General features: G+C 52.6%; 1 protein-coding gene across 5 annotated transcripts in view; it reads right to left on the reverse strand.

Moving 5' to 3' along the window:
• brd4 (bromodomain containing 4) overlaps positions 1-21,485 on the reverse strand; it is a 48,133-nt gene that overhangs the window by 25,920 nt on the left and 728 nt on the right. The window contains exons 1-2 of one of the 5 annotated variants that reach the window (XM_069195730.1): positions 21,077-21,366; positions 12,753-12,925 (exon numbers count right to left, since the gene is read on the reverse strand). Coding sequence is in view for 2 of the 5 variants with exons in the window: in XM_069195728.1 (XP_069051829.1) it covers positions 3,943-4,043 (101 nt within the window). In the remaining 3 variants the exon portion in view is untranslated. Of the gene's footprint in view, positions 1-3,942; positions 4,679-12,752; positions 12,926-20,505; positions 20,811-21,076; positions 21,367-21,485 lie in introns of those variants that run through there. The other 4 variants (XM_069195731.1, XM_069195729.1, XM_069195728.1 and 1 more) reach the window with 4 other exon arrangements.

Genomic DNA, 21,485 nt, shown 5'->3' on the forward strand with positions numbered 1-21,485 from the left:
AGTATACAAACACACTAGCGTACAGCCCTTACAATGCATACACCAAAATGGATTAAAACTTGCTCCTAGAAAATAAGGACCTACTATATTGAAGTGTCACAGGTCTATGAGATACTGAAGACTTGGTATATTGTTTCTGTTACTCAGGGCACTCAGGGCTTGGAGTTTGTGTTGCCTGTGCCGTAAGGCATTCTGTAAACTACTGTAAAACTGCGTCACTCTCTTTGTCCGACTCCATCTGCATCTTCATTGGAATGCACATTTCCAAACAATGTCGTTAGGCCATCAACCCCAAGATCCATACAGCATCCTCTCTCTCAGATTTCCAGACAATCTCCATGAGGCTTCCTAGAGGAACAGCACACCGATTCCCGGCAGGACCGGAAGAAACACTCCAGGCTGTGTCAAAACATTCCAGGGTTCTCTTCCCCTCCCTCTTCTGTTGTCAGGGGGGCCCTAGCCTGCGACAAACAACGACCCCCATCACTCAGACCCCACGAAGGGCAGATCTGGTTAGTTAAGGGCTGGGACAAAACACACCTGAGTGCCGGTCAGAGGAACAGCCTTCTGTTCCGTCTGCCCCCAGAGGTGAGGGTCGAAGGCCACACAGCTCCCTGGGGACAGCGATGGCCACCCACCCATGGTATGAGGTATGTGGTAACTGGACGATGTGCCCCGTCAGCACCCTGTCGAAACACCGGGGTAGCGATGGAAGGAACGCCTTCAACAGCAGAGCTGTCTGTTAAGAGCACAGCAACATCATTTATCACTGCGGTTGCAGATCCAACCCCCGTGCCTCGTCTCTTGCTGGGTTTTACAACCAAATTTTTCACCCAGGCATGAAACACCAGACTGGGAGAGGAGGAAGTGGGCACAAAGGAATAGCGTTCCACAGGAAACCATCACAAGGTCAAAGGTCAACAGGCACAGGAATGAAGGAACAAAGAACTATATGCAGAACTACCGCTCACATCTGCTTTCACAAAATAAAAACAGCGCACCGGGGGTGGCCTGTACTCCCAATATCTGTACAGGGGACCTTTTTCTACTGGTGTTGACTGTTCCAAACTGTTTCTTCGTATAAGGGGTGAGACAGAGACCCAAACCAAACACTTGACAGTAAAAGTCATTTGGTTCATTAAAAAGAAGTCATGTGCACTTCGACAACAGCCCCGATAATCATGCCTGACCCAGCAGCCAGCGGCCATCTCCACCTGACACAGATAACAGCCCAGCTCCCCCTCCTTCTCAGCCCCACCCTGCAGGGAGGCTCCCTGGAGCACAGCCCGGCGCTCTCACACTCAGCCGGCGAGGACAGGAGGGGTGTCTGCACGCCCGTGTCTTCCAGCTTGCACGATTTTCAACTTCGGGTGCAGAGCGGCGAGTGCTCTTCTCGTTTGTCCACGTTATTAAAACTTGCCCCTTCGCTGCATTTAAACCGCCTCCTCCCCCCACCCTCCCAATCTGACCTGCCCCAGATTCAGGGCTCACTGCGACACCAGTCTACAACACCGCAAGGGGGAACCACGTCACGGCGGGCCCCGTGCACACTCGCCTCGGGCCACACACGGCGGAGGACGAGGAGTCGGACCACAAGCAGATTCCACACGAAGACAGAATGCCAGACAGCCTTCCGTGACAGTGAGCCAAGTGGGCACTGTGACTCCCAGACTGCACTCTAGGCCCAGCATGTACATGTGTGTACACTGGACTGGCAGGGCTAAAAGGGCATGGTGGAGACGGACTGAGCTGGATTAATGATTCCCTGAGCGCTGCCGCCAACTGACCAACACCTGGATAGAGGGCTCGCTGTCGGAAATGAAATTATTCTGCGGTTTCTGACCCCAAAACATTTCTCATCAGGAATTCCGGAAAGACGGAACAGCAAAACCAGGGAAGATCCTTAACGCTGGTGCTCAAACCCGCTGTGAAGGTAACGGGACTGCAGGGGCTCGGCGCCACCTTGCGGGCCGAGCCGGGCCGCGGCGCACCCGGGCCTCCAAGAGCCGCCAGGCCCAGAGGAGGATGCTCAGATGGTTGGGGTTTCCCCTGCTGGCTCACTTGCCTGCACCCGCCTCTCGCGAAGGGCTGCAGGGCGGGGAGGCGACTGACGCAGACTGTCAGTTATCAGCGCACTCATCTAGACACACGAAGGACACGGCACAGACTCTGGTAATCTGATCAATGCCAACTCCTCGTGCACACAACGCACTGCAACGAGGCGCATGCACACACACACACACAACAACCAGGAACACACTACAACTCTGTGCACACACAACCGGGAATATGCATGCACAACCACTCCGCACACCCACAAAAACCACAACTGGGCAAACGCTCTTCAACTACGCACACGCGCAAACTGCTACCTGCTGTAAGCAAACACAGAAGTGCACACACTGCAACTCGGAGCGCAAATGTACACCACTCCAGTTTTGTTTTCTGCCTTTCAGAAAGCACTAACACAACTCTGCAATGACCATATAATTGCCTTTCTATGACCCAAGCTGCCACGCAGCACGCAGGACACACAGCACGAGCAGAAACACAAAATCAATCACCTGTCCGCACGAGAGAGTAAATACCATACAAGCCGTCACAAGTGCACTGCTCTGTTACGTGAACTACCCGCGCAGCCTGCAGGGCAAAACACAAGGGTCCAGGGTGGTGCTGTTAATCCAATGCCTGAACATGCCACAGGGCTGGAAAAGAAATGGGAAGAAACCGGAGCACCGCTGCTGGAAAACCAGAGACCGCATGAACCCAGGAGAGGAGAAGAGCCAGGGCGACACGGGGGCAAGGAGAGGAGCCCAGAGGAGAGCGGAGCCAGGGTGACCCTGGGGGGAGGAGCGCAGAACACATCCAGGCCGATATAACAAACAAGAACATGAATCACAAAGAAACACAGCACGCAGCTCTTGGAGGTCCAGGCTTCAGGCCCACGGGTGGCAGAACGAGCTCAAAACCCACAAAGAAATCAGCACTTCACACCCCCTGCAGAGCTTCCCGAGGCAGGAGACTGACTACCATCACCAGCCAACAAACCACATGCGCCCTGCACTGTATTCTGGAAAAGCACCAGCAAACTTTATTGAACTTTTTAGGCTTCACATTTCTTCAGCAACAGTATTGCACATTGCGTAATGAATCTTCTGTAACGGCCCAGGAGATAGACTGGACAAGGATTTTGCCTCCGAGACAGAGAAGCACACAGAAACCACTGACCCTGACAAGTAGCTCTACTCTGCTCAGGAGAACTCGTTTTAAAAACTGTAGATTCAAGACAGGACAGGACACATGATTGTGGCAGTATTTGCATTTCAGTCTGCAGAGTTTACAGCACTGCTGAGGAGTAAAAAAAACTCAACTCTTCAAACATAACTGGACTTTGTTTCCCTGCAAAGTCGGCCTGACGTCCAGTCCGGACCCAGCAGGCCCACCGAACGCCACACTCCACGCTGGGACACCCCAAGAGGCAGTCAGACCCAACTCCCCCTAAGCCCCGTTGTAAAAGAACAGGGGCGCTGATCAGGCCATGGCTTTGCGATGGGAGAAAACCTTAAACCTGTTCAGCTAGCGGGTATCTCAGGCAACGAGGAATTGCCACTGAAATTCCACTTCAAATCGGTTTTTGCTGGCAATTCCAAGACAAACAACCCGCCCGCAGGCACGCTTCGGTTTCGGCACAGCTTGGGAACAAATCTGTCAGCGCCAACTTCCCCTTAAACCTCTGCTTCCGTCAGCGGCTAAGAACAGCCGAGACGGGTTGTCTGTACCACTGGAAACCAGTCCCCCCTCCTCCGCGCACACAGGAGCAAAGTTACACCAGAGCAAAATGTAAGGATCAGAAGCGTTATTACTGTACAAAAGCAAGATGAAATACTTAAAATATAAAAACAAGAAACCCTCTTGTTTAATATTTAACATAACAAATCATACCTTTTCATAGTGAGCGAGTAGTGTGCAATTTTCTCCAAAAGGGCATCCAAGGTTTGGAAATCCAATAAATCGCTTGACTTTGAATGCATTTTGTAATCCATTTAAAGAACTCACTCTGAAGAAACTGCCCCCACAAATGGTTGTTTTTGGTTACTGCTGTCGTTTCTCTTTGTAATCCAAGAAGACGTGCATCTGCTCCCGCAGCAAAAGGAAGGAAAAACTTCACACGGTAACTTCCCGGTCACAGCAAGAAAATAATCCTCGTGTTTCGGGGCTTCTCGATATCCAACACGGAAGATAAAAACAACGGAAAATGTTTTTAAAACCTGTGAAACCACAGGCCCCAGCAGGAGATTCCGAGGAGGAAGAAAGCTCAGCTTCTCTCCCCCTCCCTCCCCCTTCTGCTCCGCGATCCGCTTCTAACAGCACTCTCTTCTCCGCGGAGAGACGGGGCTGCTCCCATTGTGTGAACTCATTCCGGCACAACGCTGCCCCCCCCAGCCCGCCCCCCGACCCGCCCGACGCCCAACCGGACACGCTGCCCTCTGGTCTGTGCGGACCGGAACGAATAAACGGACATAAATCACACGCGAGAACAGAAAACCACCATGAAAAGAGGAGAGAGAGAGAGACGGCTCCCGTAGAGCTCCGGGCTGAGCTCTGGCTCTCTCTCGCAGTCAGCCGCTGTTGCCCAATAGTGAAAATGGTTCTCCAACTTCCTCATTGACGATACTTTAAACCCTCGCACTACTCCCCCCCCTCCTCTCTCTCTCTCTCCTGCTCTCTGCCCTGCCTCTTCTCTGCTCCCCGTCAGCAGCCTGGCCACAGATCTCGGCTCCATGTCTCCTCCTCTTCCCTCCCAGGCATGCACACACACTTCAGCCCCACCCCCCACCCCTTCAATCAGGAACTGACCAGCCTCCAGTCTCCCATCCCCCCTCCCTCAGCACTCAGCTCTGGCTTTATTCTCTCCTGCATGCTTCCCCACCCGTCCCCCCCCCCAATAAAAGATCTTCTTATCTACTGCCTGCCCCCCCCTCCTCCCCACACCTCCCTCACTGGGTCTTAATTCAAGCTCTTTCTCCTGCCTCTCTCTCTCCCTCTCTCTCACGTCTAGACTAGAGAAGCCCACAGCACAAAGGACTCTGGGCATGATAATGGATTGCTGGGATACGGGGGTCGTCCTACAGCACGCTCCCTGGAAAAAGGAAAAAGGATGGCAACAAGGAGCTGGCTATATCCATATATGCCTCCCACCCACTTAACGTGGGGAGGGCTCCAGAGAAGCAGGTCTGGAATAGGGATAGGATGTCCCAGGGAAGATGTGGGAACCTACAGCACTTGCCAGCAGCTGCCTGCTAAGCAAGATGGGTACACACACCTCCTGGCATTGCCAGCCCCTCATACTACCCGGAAACCAAGTCCGCTCTGGAGGAACAAGAGGAGAAGCAGGGCAAATGACCCCAGATCAATGGGTTACCAGCAGCAGGGGCCCCTCCCTTCTCTTATTAACCCCTCGTGCTCAGGAATCGCTCGAGTGTGGCCAGAGGTTGGGGGCCACAGGTCGCGTCCACGCGAGTGGCCGGAAGAGGCCTGAGAGCCGCTGTGCTGGAAAGTCGACTGCCCTCTCGAAGAACGAAGCTACAGGCACACGTCCACAGCAAGCCGCGGCTAGAGAACATGGGGTCCCACGCGCCAGTCCGCCCTTCGCCTCTGAAGCTCCCCTGCGCTCGAGGAGATGACAGGGGGACCCCGATCCCAGCGTTCCAAAGCCTCACAGGCTCCGACAAGAAACACCCAGTGGGAAGCACCGAAACGTGAACTGGATAAGTTCACAGAGAACAGGAGGCACCTCTTCACGCGAAGGCGGTGGAAGCGTGGAACATGCTGCCCAGCTACGTGGCTGAAGCCGATACCCCGGCTTCTCTAAAGAAACAGCTAGATGAGACAAGCTAGCAGCCGACTGGTAGCCTTTAGATCAATGAGCCACTAACAGGGCGGCTTAGATGAGCCAAATGACCTGCTCTCGTTTGGGACTTCTCTGGACTTATCAACCATGTATCAAGTCTAGAATGTTTGTATATAAACATATGCATAAAATCCATCAGACCTCTACGTCCTCATCTCTTCAAATTAATTGCAGAATATAAAGATGAAGTTGCTTGTTTAGAATTTCACGTCAAAATTAAGTAACTGGCCTTTGCACTAATGTCACAGAAAAAGAACATACAGGACACACTCCTGCTCCCCACCCCCTCCTCCAATATTTTAGGAAGGGCGAGGTTTCAGATACAGGGAGGATGCTGCCGATTGTGCAGTGCCTCTGGCTCCAGCCCATCCTCCTTCCTCTCTTCTCAGATCAGAACAGGGCTTTATTGACAACACCAGCTTTTCTGAACCGTAGCACATGGAACATTTTCTCCCGCTCTCCCTCCTCTCTCCTCCCCCGTTTCCTGCACCGGACACAGTGACTCAGCTTCGTACCCGGCAGCGCTCTCTTCGCTGATGAACTCGGATCTGGGAAGACCGCACAGGACCAGGAGAGAAGAGGTGGAGAAAGAAAAGCTCAGGAGAGCAACGGGCTGCACAGAAAGAGGAAGTGCACAGGGATCGACGCGGGGGTGAAGGACATCTGACCGCTCAAGCGTCAGGAGAGAGGGAGGAGAGGAGGAGGAGAAGGAAGAGAGCGCACCCTGCCGAGCCCACAGCTCCTCCACTCAGCTGAGGAATTCGGAGGATCGGGGGCACGAGTCAGCTCTTGAGCTTGCTCTCCCCTGCAGAAAAAGGGGCGCAGCGCCGCAGGGTGAGGCATGTTTGTCAACTGCGCCCCCTCAGCTACTGACCTGACCCATGAGCTGCAACACCACCCAACCCCGCACTCCCTCCGAAACCACGCCTCTGTACAACTGCCCTTCTCTCCCAGTCAGAGACGTCCGCGGCACTGTCAGCCGAGAGGGAAAAATCGGTGCACCATCGGAAAAACACAGCCAGCTAGCCGCAGCTAACCGGAGCTCTGCGAATCCCTGTGAGATTCCCAGGCCGTGCTGCAACAGCATCACATCCCAGCAGCGTCAGCGTAAGGGAAAAATATTCTGCTTCAATCACCACCGCCACCAGACTGCTTGTGGGCGGCTCTTTCGCTCAAAGCACCGTGGGAAACGAGAGCGTGTTCCTGAGCTCCAGCAGAGCGCGCTCTGTGCCTCGGGGACACGGAAATCCCCCCCCACCCCCCCCGCGGCTCACTGGACCTCCCGGCGCCCCTCAATTAAATAAGTAATGAGGCTGCAGCCGGGAGACAGCTGTTACTGCGCGGGCCTCTGGTGCCGCACCAGCTAATTAGGCTCATGTTTTAATTGCGTTAGTCTGCGTCTAATGAATTGTTAATTTGAGACCAGCTCACGCACATATGTTTGGTTTCGTTTTCCCTCCCGTTAAAGCTCCTGTGACCCTAGCCAGATACCCACCACCTGAGATACCGGAAAAGCTGCACATGCCCTAGACTAACAAACAGATTTTTATCTGGAATTTATCCGAAACCTTCCCAAAAACACTCCTATATAGCAAGATGCACTTCAGGGAAATCTAATCAGACGCCAAGTTGCTCAGCTGCTTTGATCCACTCCTGATCTTACTGGATGCAAGGATGGTACAGTACAAACTGTACCAATGGAAGCAAATATTTCAACACCAACACCAAGCCTACAGCACCTGGTACGGGACTGTGTAAGAGGCACACTTGAAGAAAAACCTGGGATGGATTTGACAGCAGTGCAACTGGAGTCTTGTTTTGTTCCAGGGTACACTTGAAAAGGAAGGTAAGAGAGGATGCCGGTGAACACCTCTCTCTCCCCCAGCCCGAGCCCCCCGCAGCCACACAGGGTGGTTTCTGTGTTGGCGACAGACCGCAGTCTGGCCGGGGGGGGTCCCAGTGAGGTCAGAGGTGATGGCCATCCCTCCCCCTCATCCTCCCCCTGCTGCTGCTGTAAAAAGCAGACAGCTGGGAGGTGAGCGACCCTGCCGAGCCCCACAGTCCCCTGCATGGCTGTAAACCGCCCAGAGCGCCAACGCCCACGCCGGGGCATTCACCTTTCACAAACGCACTCCACCCTCTCCCATCCAGCCTTCCCACTTCCCCTCCAGATCCACACACAAGCCGAAAACACAAACCACAGCACCGGGGACTCATCCAGAGGCTGCCCTCTGTGCCTGGGGCACAACGCGAGGCGCTTTCTCTGCAATCACAACCCCGGACAGCAAAACTGCAGTTTTCAGCTGTCTGCTCTGCAGATCCTCACTCCCCCCTCCCCCCTTCTCCAGCAAGACAACCTTTGAACTCAAACATCAGCTCCAGCCCTCTGTCATAAGAGCAGGCCAGCAGTCTGGGGAAAAACAGCCCCAGTGCACGCCCCCCCCCCTCCTCCCAGAACACACACCATCCCTTCAGATCAATACCTCCTGTAGACAGCTTATCAGCAGGGCTAGTGCCAGTAGGGCTCCAGAACCGTCTCTGTGTGTACACTTATCTCTGAAAGCCAGCCCACAGGGACAGGAAGTCCAGGGACAGGAAGCCACTGCAGGGATTGTGTTGGGGGGAGGGGCCATGTGGAAATGGCTGCTCTGACCTTTCACCCCTGCAGAGCCTGGGAGCCTGTAAAACCTGCCTTTATCTGCACATACCAACCAGAGGGCCAGCACAGCCTGCATTAATCACTACGCCCCAACCAGCCTGCCAGCACGAACCAAGCAGGAAGACTTACTGTAGAACACCCGACTGCTGAGAAGACACGCCAAATTTTAGCAAAAATTAAATGTATTCAAATTTAAGGTGCACTACTGATTATAGGTACTCTGTTTAAATGTAATAAAGACTAATGACACACCTACACTGTTCCATTGCGTACACTTACAGCTGGGTTTTCTCTAGCACACAGCTAACACCGCAGTGGAAATTCATAAAGCCGGGCCTCTATGTTCTTCCACCCAGGGCTCCCCTAGTCCGATCCCCGAAGCCAGCGGCACAGGAGAGTTCAACTTCAGTCAGGCCTCTGCTAGTGACGCCTCAAGGACCCCAACAAAACCGTCTGGGCAGCTGCTCTCAAGGACCGATATGGGGGAGCCCTGCTTTAACCAGAAGGGCACATTACTCAGCGACAGGAGAAAGGAAGGTCTGAATCATTTCGGCAGCAGGGCAGCTGCTGCAGACAGTGCGACGCACGCGCCCCACTCGCGTCACTTTTCAAAACAGGTCCACCTCACACCCTGCGGCCGTAAGCCACTGCTGCCCAGCAAGCTCGCTTTCCTCGGCCATCTGTACATTTTAAACCCAGTAGGAGCCCAGCGAGCCACAAGAGGAGACAGGGAGAGAAGGAAGAGACAGGAGGGAGAGAGAGAGAGAGAGAGAGAGGTGAATCAGAGGACAGCCCCACCACCCCTCCCCTCCCAGCAGCTCTCCGAAAAAAGCCCGGAATGCCGGCAGCCGGGAAACAAAGGGCTTCCCATCACGGAGGCCCCAGCGCCTGGTCCCCGCTCCCCGTCCACCTGCCTGGAACAGAGCGCACGCTGGCAGGACAGACCTCGGAGCACACGTCCACAGGAGCGGGACTGCGGGAGAGGGAACGCGATCTCTCGGAACTGTAGCCCCAAAACGTGAAAACCAGATGCTGGCTGCCACTTTCAAAACGCAAACCCCCCAATTCACGCAGACTCAAAAGACACACACTGGAGCGGGACCTACTGAAGCACAGATACTCCCGAAGGGAGCAAACTGTTTTCCCCATCCATCCATTTTCTGACCACTTATCCAATGCAGGGTCGCCGGGGAGCCGTGCCTATCCCAGCAAGCAATGGGCACAAGACAGGGTACCGCCTAAGGGAGAAGTTGGTCCATCACAAGGCGCACACACACTCATACCAGACCAGTTTTCCCAGAAACCAATTAACCCACCAGCCTGTCTTTGGACTGTGGGAGGAAACCAGAGCACCTGGAGGAAACCCATGTGAACATACAAACCCTAATTACCTAATTAACCAGCACTGCACTGAACTGCAACTACAGCACAGAGTGCACACCAAGAAGGCCCCAGTGAAGAAACAGTCTATCCAGAGAGTGGGGGTGTCTAAACCCAGAGCTGCACCCCTCCCTGTCATTACTCCAGCTGCGCCCTGAAAGGCGGAATTGAGCCAGTTCATTAGGAGGAGTTCACGCATATCCTGATCTCCGATCACTGACCGTTTAAGGCCGCCTGCGAAGCCTGCAGGACGGTGGCTCTTGGGAGTCCTGCCATAAAACATCAATGAACAGATTCCCGAGACAGAGATCCCTTCATTTTCCAGGCAACCCAACAGAGCTCGATGCCACAACCCCCTGCTCCCAGCCCCCCTAAAACAGCGATAAATCCATCAAAGACCTTCTCAACTACAGAGAAGCTGCTGCAGCCTGTGGACTTCCCCCTCCCCCACGGCACCCCTCCTGCCTTCTCTCAGGTTGCTGCACAGCCTCCTGTTTAGCAACCAGCCACCCCCCAGCCTCCCCACAAAAGAACTCTACCTCCCCCACCCCGCAGGACAAAGACCCAGCTGGCACGGCTGCCCTGCAGGTGAGAAGGGGGAGCAATGAGGAGGAGGGAGAGAGGGTGAGCAAAACCTTTACAAATTAAAGACCCTCCCGTGGGCTCCAGATGACCACAGCCAGCCAGGGTCCCAGTCCAGGATGGGCTCCTGTAGCCTGGAGACCACAGCCAGCCAGGGTAGCAGGAACTTCTACATATCTAGAGAATAATGTAGCACTCTGGACCGACTGTGATCCTGGGACCCTGAATGCGATCTCCAGACATTGCAGAGAGAAAATTAATCACTGGTGAAAGCGTACAGCGGTGCTAGAAAGTTTGTGAACCCTTTAGAATTTTCTGAATTTCTGCATAAATGTGACCTAGAATGTGATAATTTAATAACAATAAAGAGAACCCAATAAAACAAATAACACACAAAAGGATGTACTTTTTCATTCATTTATTGATCAAAATGATCCAACATTAAATGCCTTTGTAAGAAAAAGTATGTGAACCTCTAGGATTATCAACTCAGTTAAGGGTATAATTAGTCAGAAGTGTCAATCAATGGGATGACAATCAGGTGTGAGTTTGGGTGGCTGTGCCCTATTTAAAAAGCATAAACCTCTTCACTACCAAAGTCTAGTCTTTACCAGACAGGTTTGTGAATGCATGCCATGCCTTGATCAAAGGAGATTTCTGAGGACCTCAGAAAAAGAGTTCTAGATGCTCATCAGGCTGGAAAAGGTTACAAAACGATTTCTAAATACTTTGGGCTTCACCAATCCACTGTTAGGCAGATAGTGTACAAATGGAGAAAATTCAACACCATTGTTGCTCTCCCCAGGAGTGGTCATCCAACAAAAATCACTCCAAGAGCAAGGCGTCTAATATTCCAGGAGATCACAACGAACAGAGTAACGCCCAAGGATCTGCAGGCCTCTCTTACACTGGCTAATGTCAGTGTTCCTGAGTCCACCAGCAGGCAAACGCTGAATGAGAAAAGTGTGCATGGGAGGACAGCAAGGAGGAAGCCACAACATTGCTGCCCATTCAAAGTTTGCTAAAGACCACCTGGGTGAGCCAGAAAACTACTGGAAGAATGTCCTGTGGACGGATGAGTCAAAAATAGAACTTTTTGGCTTAAACGAGAAACGTTATGTTTGCCGAAAACCAAACACTGCATTCCAACATAACCTCATCCCGACCTTGAAACACAGTGGTGGCAGTATCATGGTTTGGAGCTGTTTTGCTGCCATGGGACCAACTACATGACTCCATGACTAAGCATCCTACAGTGCCCACTGTAGGCTGCTTGAACCGAAAGATAGGCCAAAGAAGCAGCTCCAGAAACCTTTTAATCGGAGAAGCTGGCGGAATTAAAAGCCCATTTATACACTGTGACCGGTGTCCCTCCCAGTTACAGGTCCACAGCCCTGACCCACCAGGCCACACCCACCCACCACCTTTCTATAAATCTATCTATTTCAGGTTGATCACCTGAGTACAAATGGGGACACACTGTACCTAACCACCCCTCCAATTTCTAACCTCTTTATCCAGGTTTAGGGTCATGGGGGAGCTGGAGCCTATCACAGCAAGCAGTGGGAATCCAGTCCATCGCAGGTCACAGACACACTCGCACCAGGGACAAACCTCCCAGAAGCCAAATAACCCACCAGCTTGTCACTGGACTGTGGGGGGAAAACCCACACAAACAGGGGGAGAACACACCAACTCCACACAGGTAGGGAAACCCAGGTCCGGAACTCAACACCGAGTTCTAGTGCAACGCTAAACACTGTGCCACCGTACCATCCTGAACACACACTCTACTCTAAAAGATTAACACTCCTCAACATTTTGGCAAGTACAAGCCTTCATCAGGACAAACACCTGATAAACAAGAGTTCCCCAAAAGCTACCATTTCTTGTGAAAGGAAGCCCCATTTTTAACCTGCTTTTAATGACTTTACCAGGAAGCACTGTGCTGTGAGATATTCAGGTGTGCGTTATTGGGCTCTTTTTTGTCCAAGCACAAGCAACGGGTTCCTGAACACGGTCTGGGGCAGCGGAACGAGACGTTGGGACCACCCATCGGCGGAGCGGGTGCCCGAGCCCCAGCCCCGCTCTCGGAACGTGTTTCGTCCGCCAGCCCCGTGCCCAGACCGGACGCCTCAGTGACCGCCCCGACGCGGACAGGAAAGCCCGGCGAAACCCCCCCTCGCAGCAGCCCCAGCGGAAGGAAAAGAAACAACTCACATTTTTGTTGCTCGTCCGCCGCCAGCCCTCCTACTTAAAAGGGCTCATCTTCCCAGATCCAGACCTGTTCGGGAAGCCCGCCGCCACTCCCCCAGCCAGTCAACGACAGCGGTCACGACGCACAAGTCAGGAGTGCCCGGCGAGCGCAGGAGAGGAGAGGGGGGCCTTCGCACCTGGAAGAAGAAGGAAGATCTGGTCACAATTCCTGGAGATAACGTGCCAAATCCCAAGAGGAGCCACTGTGGCGGCAGAACAAGACCGATGGCCAACTAGCTTTCAGGCAGGCTCCTTGCTAACCGGGGCACCTGTCTCCCCCCCAAGTGGCTTCCCAAAACCGGCAGGTCTGACCGTTCAGTCAGGAGCAGGGGTGTCTCATCCTGGCCTGAGAAGGCCAGTGTGCATCTGGAGCTTTTTGTTCCACCTCAGCTCTTGATGCGTTAAACCAGCCCATTGCTGGCTTCATGGGAACAGAGAAGTTCAGCTGCTGCTTGGAAGAGGCTGGCGACACCTGCAGAGCCAGCGGCTCCCCAGGTCCCAGAGAGGACACTGCAGCCACACGCTTGCTCCACTAGCAGGTTCATTATTTTACTGTAGACCGGCACAAGCCTGCTCCTTCTCACCCCCCCCCACACACAAGCACCACGGACCCCCACTTCTCTCCCCACTTCCACCGGCCAGCCGACGCGTCGACTGCTTCTTATTTCGAAGACCGAAGCAAAGAACGAGCAGCATGCTTAAAAGCCAAGGAGAGCGGGGCTCAGCTGCGCCCTTCACGCAGACGCCGACTTGCCCTGGACACCGGGAGGATGGAGTCACCCACTGACCCGCCTCACTCCTTCTGGACAGACATGGAAACACGCGGACGCAGCCGCGCCCTCGCTGAGCTGGGGCCCACACACACAGCATCCGCACCAGGAATAAAAATACAGGAGACGCGGCAGAAGCACCTACAGCCTTCAACAAATCCAATTCTTTGGCGCGTTCTTTTTCAAGGCCCAGAGGTCTTACTTATGCTGCTCATCACAGCCGACAGGAAACATTCCATGAGCTAAAACCAAATACCCAAGGTAAAAGCAGCTCATTAATGTTTTCCCAATTTTCCCCTCACTCTCTCTTGTTCTCTCTCTATTTCCTCGAACCAAAGGTTACGTCCACAACCAGGCCCTGGGATGCGGTTTCCATGGCAACGGCAGCAACACTTGAATATCAAACAGCGACTTTTGGGGAAAAAAAAATAAAAGAAGGGAAGGTCTCAGCAGGAGTCTTAAGAATGAAGAATAATTCCCGACAAAGAAAAATAAATTAACAGTATTACAGCCAATGGTACACAGCGGCACGCATGAACACTGGTCCCTGATTGGTCTGCGTACTTCAAGTACCAGTCAGGTCTGGGACGGCAGGTCTCCTGCACAAACGCCACACCCTCACCTGTGAGGGGAAAATCTTTGAGCCACACAAAATATTCTGTTCACAGAAACTAGCTCCCAGGACAGACCCCTTCCCCGCTATGACACTCCAAGCTCTGTTCAGCCGAATACTTCTTTGCAATAGTCGACTGAATTTAAAGCCCTTTAAAGGCAAAGTTAACATTAACCGCTTGTAAAGCCATATTAGAAACCAAGCTAAAAGCAACACTTTAAAAAGCAATGTTTACAGACAAGCCTTTTCATGCAAGTGACTAAACCCTGGCCAGGAGAAGAAAAAACAACTGCTACTTGAAAAAAAATGTGTGAGCATGTTCGCTAGTCATCAGATTCTAATTTAGTTCAAACCTGGGCAGCGTTCAGATGTACAAGAACAGCCAGCAGGCAGGAGAAGATTCTAGTTTTCGAGTTCCGAGAAGACAGCCTTTAAATCAGCGCACCGACGTCTTCAGAATCAGGAACCAGAGGACACAAGTAGGAACTATGTAGAGGTGCCTTTAAAAATCCAAGGCAGCTGACACGTCTTTATACAAAGAGTTGTAGGAGTGTGGCACAAGCTGCCCAGCCCTGTAATTAAAGCCAACATCCTGGCTTCCCCCAAAGAACAATGGAATGAACTGATCCTTGGATCAATTGATTACCGAGGACCAAACGGGCTAGATGGACAGAGTGGGCTCTAGCATTCTCGCGCACATCAGAAGGCTTTCACGCCCCTCCACTTCCACACTGCGCTGAGGAGCTCAGAGCGGGCAGCGGAAAGGAAGAGGGACCTGGCCCAGCAGATAGAGAGAGGGAAGAAGGGACACGACCAGGGAGACAGGGCCCAGTGCTGAGCTCCAGTGAAAGCCCTTGGCTGCCTGGGCTCGTGGGAGACAGGCGGCGCCCTGCCGTGGCGCGCAGACGCGGCGAATGCGGGAGGAGCGACTCCCACACGACGAGGCTGGCGGGTCCGCAGGACGAGAGAGAAGCGGAGCGACACTGCCGAGACCACCAGTAACCCCACCTCAAACTCAAACAGCTACTGACCAGAAGGGCACAGGAGGCCTGGAGCTGCAGTCTCCACTTAAAAATCGCCACGCCTCTCTCTCCCCCCTCTCTTACGGTAGCCGAGCACTGCTCAACCTGGATAGTCGCAGGACGGGAATGCTACTTCTGCTTTATTCCCCCCTAGCGAGAGGGAAAGACAGGAGCTCATCAGCCTCGCCCCGCCCCTCCTCCCTCAACTCCACGCTCCAGGCAGGCTCCCAGGGGAAGAACTCGCCATTCCAGCTTGATCCAGCTAAAAAAAAAAACTTGCAGAAAACTACATGCAACTGCACCAGACCAACAGGGAAGGGTACGGCCATCACACCCACCCGGCTCAAGTGCCTGTTGGCAATATTTAGGACCCCAGCTTGTTCCAGACCTCCACCACACTCTGTGTAAAGATGTTCCTCCTGTTCTCAGCTCAAGATTGCACAAGAACAGGAGGCCACGCGTGACCATGTAAGCTATAGACTAACACAGAAAACATGAGCTCGTGGGTGCAAAGTAGGACATTCCAGCATGACATGAAATCAAAGGTCAAAGGCATGTCTCACTGTCACAATGGTAAAGCACTTGTTTATACAGAGCAGGACGACAGGGTGAGGGGCTTCCCCACCGGAAACTTCAATAATCTCACCGACACGCGATGAAGAGGAGGCTGTGCTGTACTGCTTCAGAAGTGAGCACCCGCTTTGAAGCTATACTGCTGCACAAAACACCTGTAACCCAGCCCCGTACATCTATGTCAGAGACAACCATCTATCTGGGTCGAGCTCAGCCATTCAGAATCTTATTAAATCCCACATCACTACCCCCCGCAAAGGCTGAGAATCAAGCACAGGCGAGTGTGACTAAGCCAGAGCAACAGGGCAAGGCAGCTTGTCCCAGACGCCTGTTACTCTCTCAGAGGACGATTTCTGATCAAAATCCGAAGGGTGCGCACACTGTCTTTCCACTGCGAGTCATGAGTCAGCCCTCTGTTTTCAGGGGTCAAAATACTTCAGTCACAGAAAGATTTTGGTCGCCTGCCTTCTTAATGTAAAGTCAGGAATCAGCCCCCTTGTCCTCCTGCAAACAGATTCCACAGAAGGCACTTTCCAGCAGTGTGATACCTCTTTTGAAACAAGGTATTCGAAACAAGGCCTTATCAATGGGTTGTACAGAGCAGAGAGAGCACAAGGCTGGGAAGGAAAGAGGACATTGTGTCCTAGTGTTCATACAGTGCGATTCTGCCCCAAGACATGGATTACAACGTCACAATGGACCTATCAAATACTAACATTTCAACTTTCCAGCTGCTGCAGTTATCAAAACTGCATGTAAAAGAATAAACCTAAGAGAATGTAGTACCAAACCTTGAAAATCTTAACGTATCTGGAGTTTTTGCAAATACGCAGAGCCGTGAGATAATATTACAAAGCATATAGCTTCACACAGCTCAACACAAAGTCAGAGACCTTTTGAACCACAGCTTGCACAATAAAAGACCAGACTCCCAGTGCACGGCAATCTGATCCACTCTGATTTCTACCAGCTGCTTGACACTCTTGCAGAAGAGAAAACTAACTACTGAAGATGTAATGTTTATGACCTCATGCTAAGCAAATGCATACACACAAATGATGGAGACTGTATCACTTTCCTGCTTTACTAGTACCTTTTGTTCAGAGCATCCTACACCAGGTACAGAAAGGACTGGACTACTGTAACACAATGTGAATGCTGTCTGAAGACCTGTACCAGCTGTACGTCAGTACAGCCCGTGGTCCCAATCTTGTGTCATCTGGGAATTCCCTTTAAAGCCTCATCAAACCACTTGGTTTGATTTTTCAGCAACAATGAGCAACACAGTAACTATTCATTACGTACATGATCACGTGCCAGCAAACTGGTTTCTTATAACCTCAGAACCCCTGTGACAACCAAAACACAGAACATCAGGGGCCCAATGTGAAAAGAGTGACAACATCTTCCGGCACTGCTGCTTCCAAATTTCTTTTTTTATAAAGAGATTCTGATGAGCGTCACCTTAACACTTAAAATGTAGCACGCTCATTACAAGACCAGAATTGCTGCCTTTTGATCTCTCTAGTTTCAATTAAGGCTCCTGCCATCCAATGACGATGACAAGCGTCATTAATGGTCTGATGAGGCTGAGGAGAAAGATGCTATGTGAGGCTGAAGCCAGACACCCTGTGGGGAAAACCCAATCACCGGCACAAAAAAATATAAATTTATGCAAAATGCCCTTTCTGAATAACCTTTAAAATAAAAAACCTAACAGACCTTCAAAAAAACACACAGCAGCCTGCAGTAATGAAAAGTTTTCATCTAGCAGAAGTCACTTCCCACTAACTTCAGTCCGCGTCAGAGTCGCTGGGGCAGACACATGGTTTAGTGAAGCCGTGATAACTCTGTCCACGCGGCGGTCTTCTGTCATCACTGGGCAGTTGATGCATTTGAATAGGCCCGTGTCCACTTTACAGAGGCACCTCGGTGCGTCAGGCCTTTTAAAGGGGATGTTTGGAAACACACGAGAACTGTTTTGATGCAACGCCCATTCAGAACATAAAGGTTAGAACCAAGAGGGGGCCATACGGTCCATTTAACTCACTACTATTGGGGATGGCTAACTGGCCCAAGGATCTCATCCAGCCATCTCCCGAGACAAGCCAGGGTATCAGCTTCAACAGCATGGCTGGGCAGCTTGTCCCACACTCCCACCACCCTCTGGATAGACGTGCCTCCTGTTCTCAGGTAAAAATTGCACTTCAACATAGTTTCCACTGATGTCCTCCCATTTGTGTTCCGCTGCTCATTCTGAAGAAGTCCCCTGGGTTGGGTTGTGTTGAGGCCTTAAGAGATTTTGACTCTATGCATCGGGTCCTGTTCAAGACCAAAGAGACTCTGTTCCTTCAGCCTGTCAGTGTTGCTCATTTTTAGTGTATTTCTGTCAGGGAACAGAAACCCATTGGCCACAATGCCATGATGGAGAGGAGCTGTGCTGTAAATCCAGTTGGTGTTGTCTGGGGATGGTTTTTCTAACCTCCTCAGCGCACTGCCAGTATCAAACTAAATTCATTCCGTTGCCGCGTGGTCTCAAAAAAAAACATCACCTGCCATATGTCCCCTTGGTCCTAAAGTAGTCCCACAGAAGTCGGAGCCCCTCCAGTTTCACAGCATTCCTCAGCCATGCCCCTCGAGCTTTGAAACTCCGCAACCCGATTTTCACCACGCAGAAATAGAGTAATTAAAAGCAGAGCTTTAATTACCCCTGCTTCAGCAGTGCGACTGACACAATGGCCGGAGAGCAGCTGTTTAGGAGGGGATCAGACGCCCGACCCTTCAGCCCAGTTATGACAGGTCTTGCAAAGGTCACCACTCGACCCCAAGCTCACCCACCAAACGGACCCGCCACGGTAAGGAAGTGCTGACAGGGAGAGCCCAGTACTAATCGGTGGCGACAGCGTCCTGTCCCAAGGACAGCGCCAGTTCTCCCAGGGAGGAACAGCAGCCAAGGTGCCCTTGGCGGATCAAGGGAAGAGGAAATCAGGTCGGAGCCACCAGCACTGGCAGCCCCAGCCCAGTCCCGTGAGCAGAAGTGGAAAGAAACAGCAGGAGGCCACCTGGGAGGGGGGGGGCAAAGATTCTGCTTGCAGTGCCCATCTCCAAGTACCGACATACACACAACTCACAGAGAGAGACAGGATGCTGCTCCGTGTTGTCGGTGAGCCAGTGGAGTCTGACCACGTTCCCCCAGCAAGCCCACGGTGAGCCTGGAGAAGAGGAACTATCTGGCAGCCCCTCTCTCCCCTCCAGCTCTACCGATGCCATTCAGAAATCACTTCCCCTGTTTGCACCCTCCAATACCGTGCAAGCAAGCCTTGATTATAACACAACAACATAACATCAATTTTTTGGCCCTATACGATTTCGTGCATTAGGAATTCATCTTTTCGCATACCCCAACTTGCTCTCCATGAGACACACGGAGAGGGAGAGAGAAGCTTGGGGTCAGAACGCAGGGTCAGCGATTGTACAGCGCCCCTGGAGCAGTTGGGGTTAAGGGCCTTGCTCAGGGGCCCAACGGAGTAGGATTCCTCTGCCGGCTGCAGGATTTGAACCGGCAACCTTCCAGCCAGAGCCACAGAGTCACCGCTCCGCCCGCTAGGCTAACAAGGAAGAAGATGCTACTGACGCACACATCCACTGCGGAGATGGACGACACATTCCAAGTGCCCGGCTAGCAGCACGACCGACTGAAGGCGAAGGAACTCGAACAGGGAGGGAAGGTCAGTCACTTGCGAGGTTACAGCTCCGACCGATGCCGGAACAGTGTTTCAGGCACTTGCTGGGGGCCTCCTCCGTGCTGGAGGTGCAGGCTGCCCGCGTACTGGGGGGCAGGGGAGTTAAAGGGGTCTGAACTGGCTGTCCGCACGAGGTCCCGGCAGGAGGCAGACCACCGCAGAGACCCGCCCCCTCGCCACCTCCCGTCGACAACGCAGTTCCGCTTGGCCTGTCCTCCGCCCTCCCGCCTGGCGTTCCAGAGGGGGGGGGCGCAGATCCGGTGCCCGCAACCGCAACAGCCACACAGCCGGGAAAGTACAATCAGGAGCAGAGCACTCGCCTCTCTATCACAGGGACGGCACTTGCAACCAACTGCCATGAAAAGGGAAGCCCCTTCAAAAAAAGCACACCCCCACCCCGTACCAGGACCAGTGCTCTATCCAGCTCACACCCTCCTCTGTGGTAAGAAATTCAGGAAAGCACGGAATCGCTGAATTTATTTTTTGGGACTGGGGAGGGAAAAGGGCAGCATCCATTGGCCACCGAGCACAAAACAGAACTGGGACTCCTTCCTGCACAGGACAGCATGCCAAACAGTTTAGGAATCGCTGCTGCTTCTCGGACAGGAGCCCTTCACACCAGACACACACATCAACATATTATTAACTGGCTGAACAGAGCCTGGGGCCTGTCCGATTCCTGGGCAGGGCTGACCAAACAGGAGAACAGAAGCGAGGATTATACATTTATCACCAGTTCAATAATCAATCATCTCTAATCAGATAAGTTAGCTGAACCTTGCAGCGAGACGTGAACTGCTGCTTAGTAATACTATAACACGGTACACGTACATCGGGACACTATGCAGTACTATCAATCTATTAATTAATTCGGGTAGCATTCGCGCGGAGAACTGGGAGACGTGCATAGCCCTCATGTCACACAAGCTTATAACTGAAGTAGCTTCAAGCGTTTTTGAAGACAAGTTTGCGACCAGAAAAAAAAAACCCACACACCCAGTTTGAAAATGCATAATTCATCTGCGTGCCTCTCCTGTGTCAAACGCGGCGGACGAAAGCTCTCGCTCCTGCGCCACAAGAGGACCGGGCCGCTCTCCGTGCAGAACCGGTACCACAGTATCCGAGCCAGCAGACCTCCAGGCGGGCAGCTGAGACAGACCGCCCCCGGACACCCGTGCCCCAGCGCCCTAGGAACACCCTCGGACAGCCGGCCCGCTCCGGCCCGGCCTCCCGAAAGCGCAGGTCCCGGCCAGAGGGGCGCCCGGCTCAGGCTGTCGAGGAATTTGTGGAAAGGGAGGAGAGTGGGAACGGAGCCCCACTCGCTCTCCGTTTCCACGACACGGGGGGAGGGCTTCGTGAGTTGTGCGTTTGGCCGGAGCGAGAGTAACAACAAACCTACATATTTCAACAACCACCCCCCCCCACCACCCCCTTAACGCGCCTTCCCTCCCCCCGCCGCCCATCACCCCACTAAAAGCCCCAAACCGTGACATTTTGAACAGGCTGTGACTAGGGGATGAAACACGGAGCCCCAATCTGTAGAAAAACGTATGTGTAATGTTCTTACACTGGTGGGTTTTCTTAAAAATCGCTAAGATCTCGCCCGCTTTCCCTTCCTCAGAGCACAAAATGGCGGCCGCAAAGAAGATCGGAGTCCTTTTTTTCGTATAATAAATCCCAAAACGCACTTCTGCTTCGGGGTTTTCAACAAAAAATGATCCCTTAATATCCTGCAGATGCTGTCGATCGCTTCGCATCAGCCATTGCTGTCGGATGGCGGTTTAAAAGCACTAAATTGCTTTCATCTATGCTTGCTTAAACCTCGAACTAAAAATCCTTCCGAAAAAAAAATCCCTAGCACACAAGCTACGCTAATTTTGAAGTCTAGTGGCCCCAGATTACGCAATCTGCGCACCGCAACCCGTAGGATTCGCCAAATATCCCGAAAAGTGGCGTAAACCGTTTCTGGAATCTGC

The sequence above is a fragment of the Lepisosteus oculatus genome, chromosome 11 (genome assembly GCF_040954835.1).
Source record: "Lepisosteus oculatus isolate fLepOcu1 chromosome 11, fLepOcu1.hap2, whole genome shotgun sequence".
Lineage (NCBI taxonomy): Eukaryota > Metazoa > Chordata > Actinopteri > Semionotiformes > Lepisosteidae > Lepisosteus > Lepisosteus oculatus.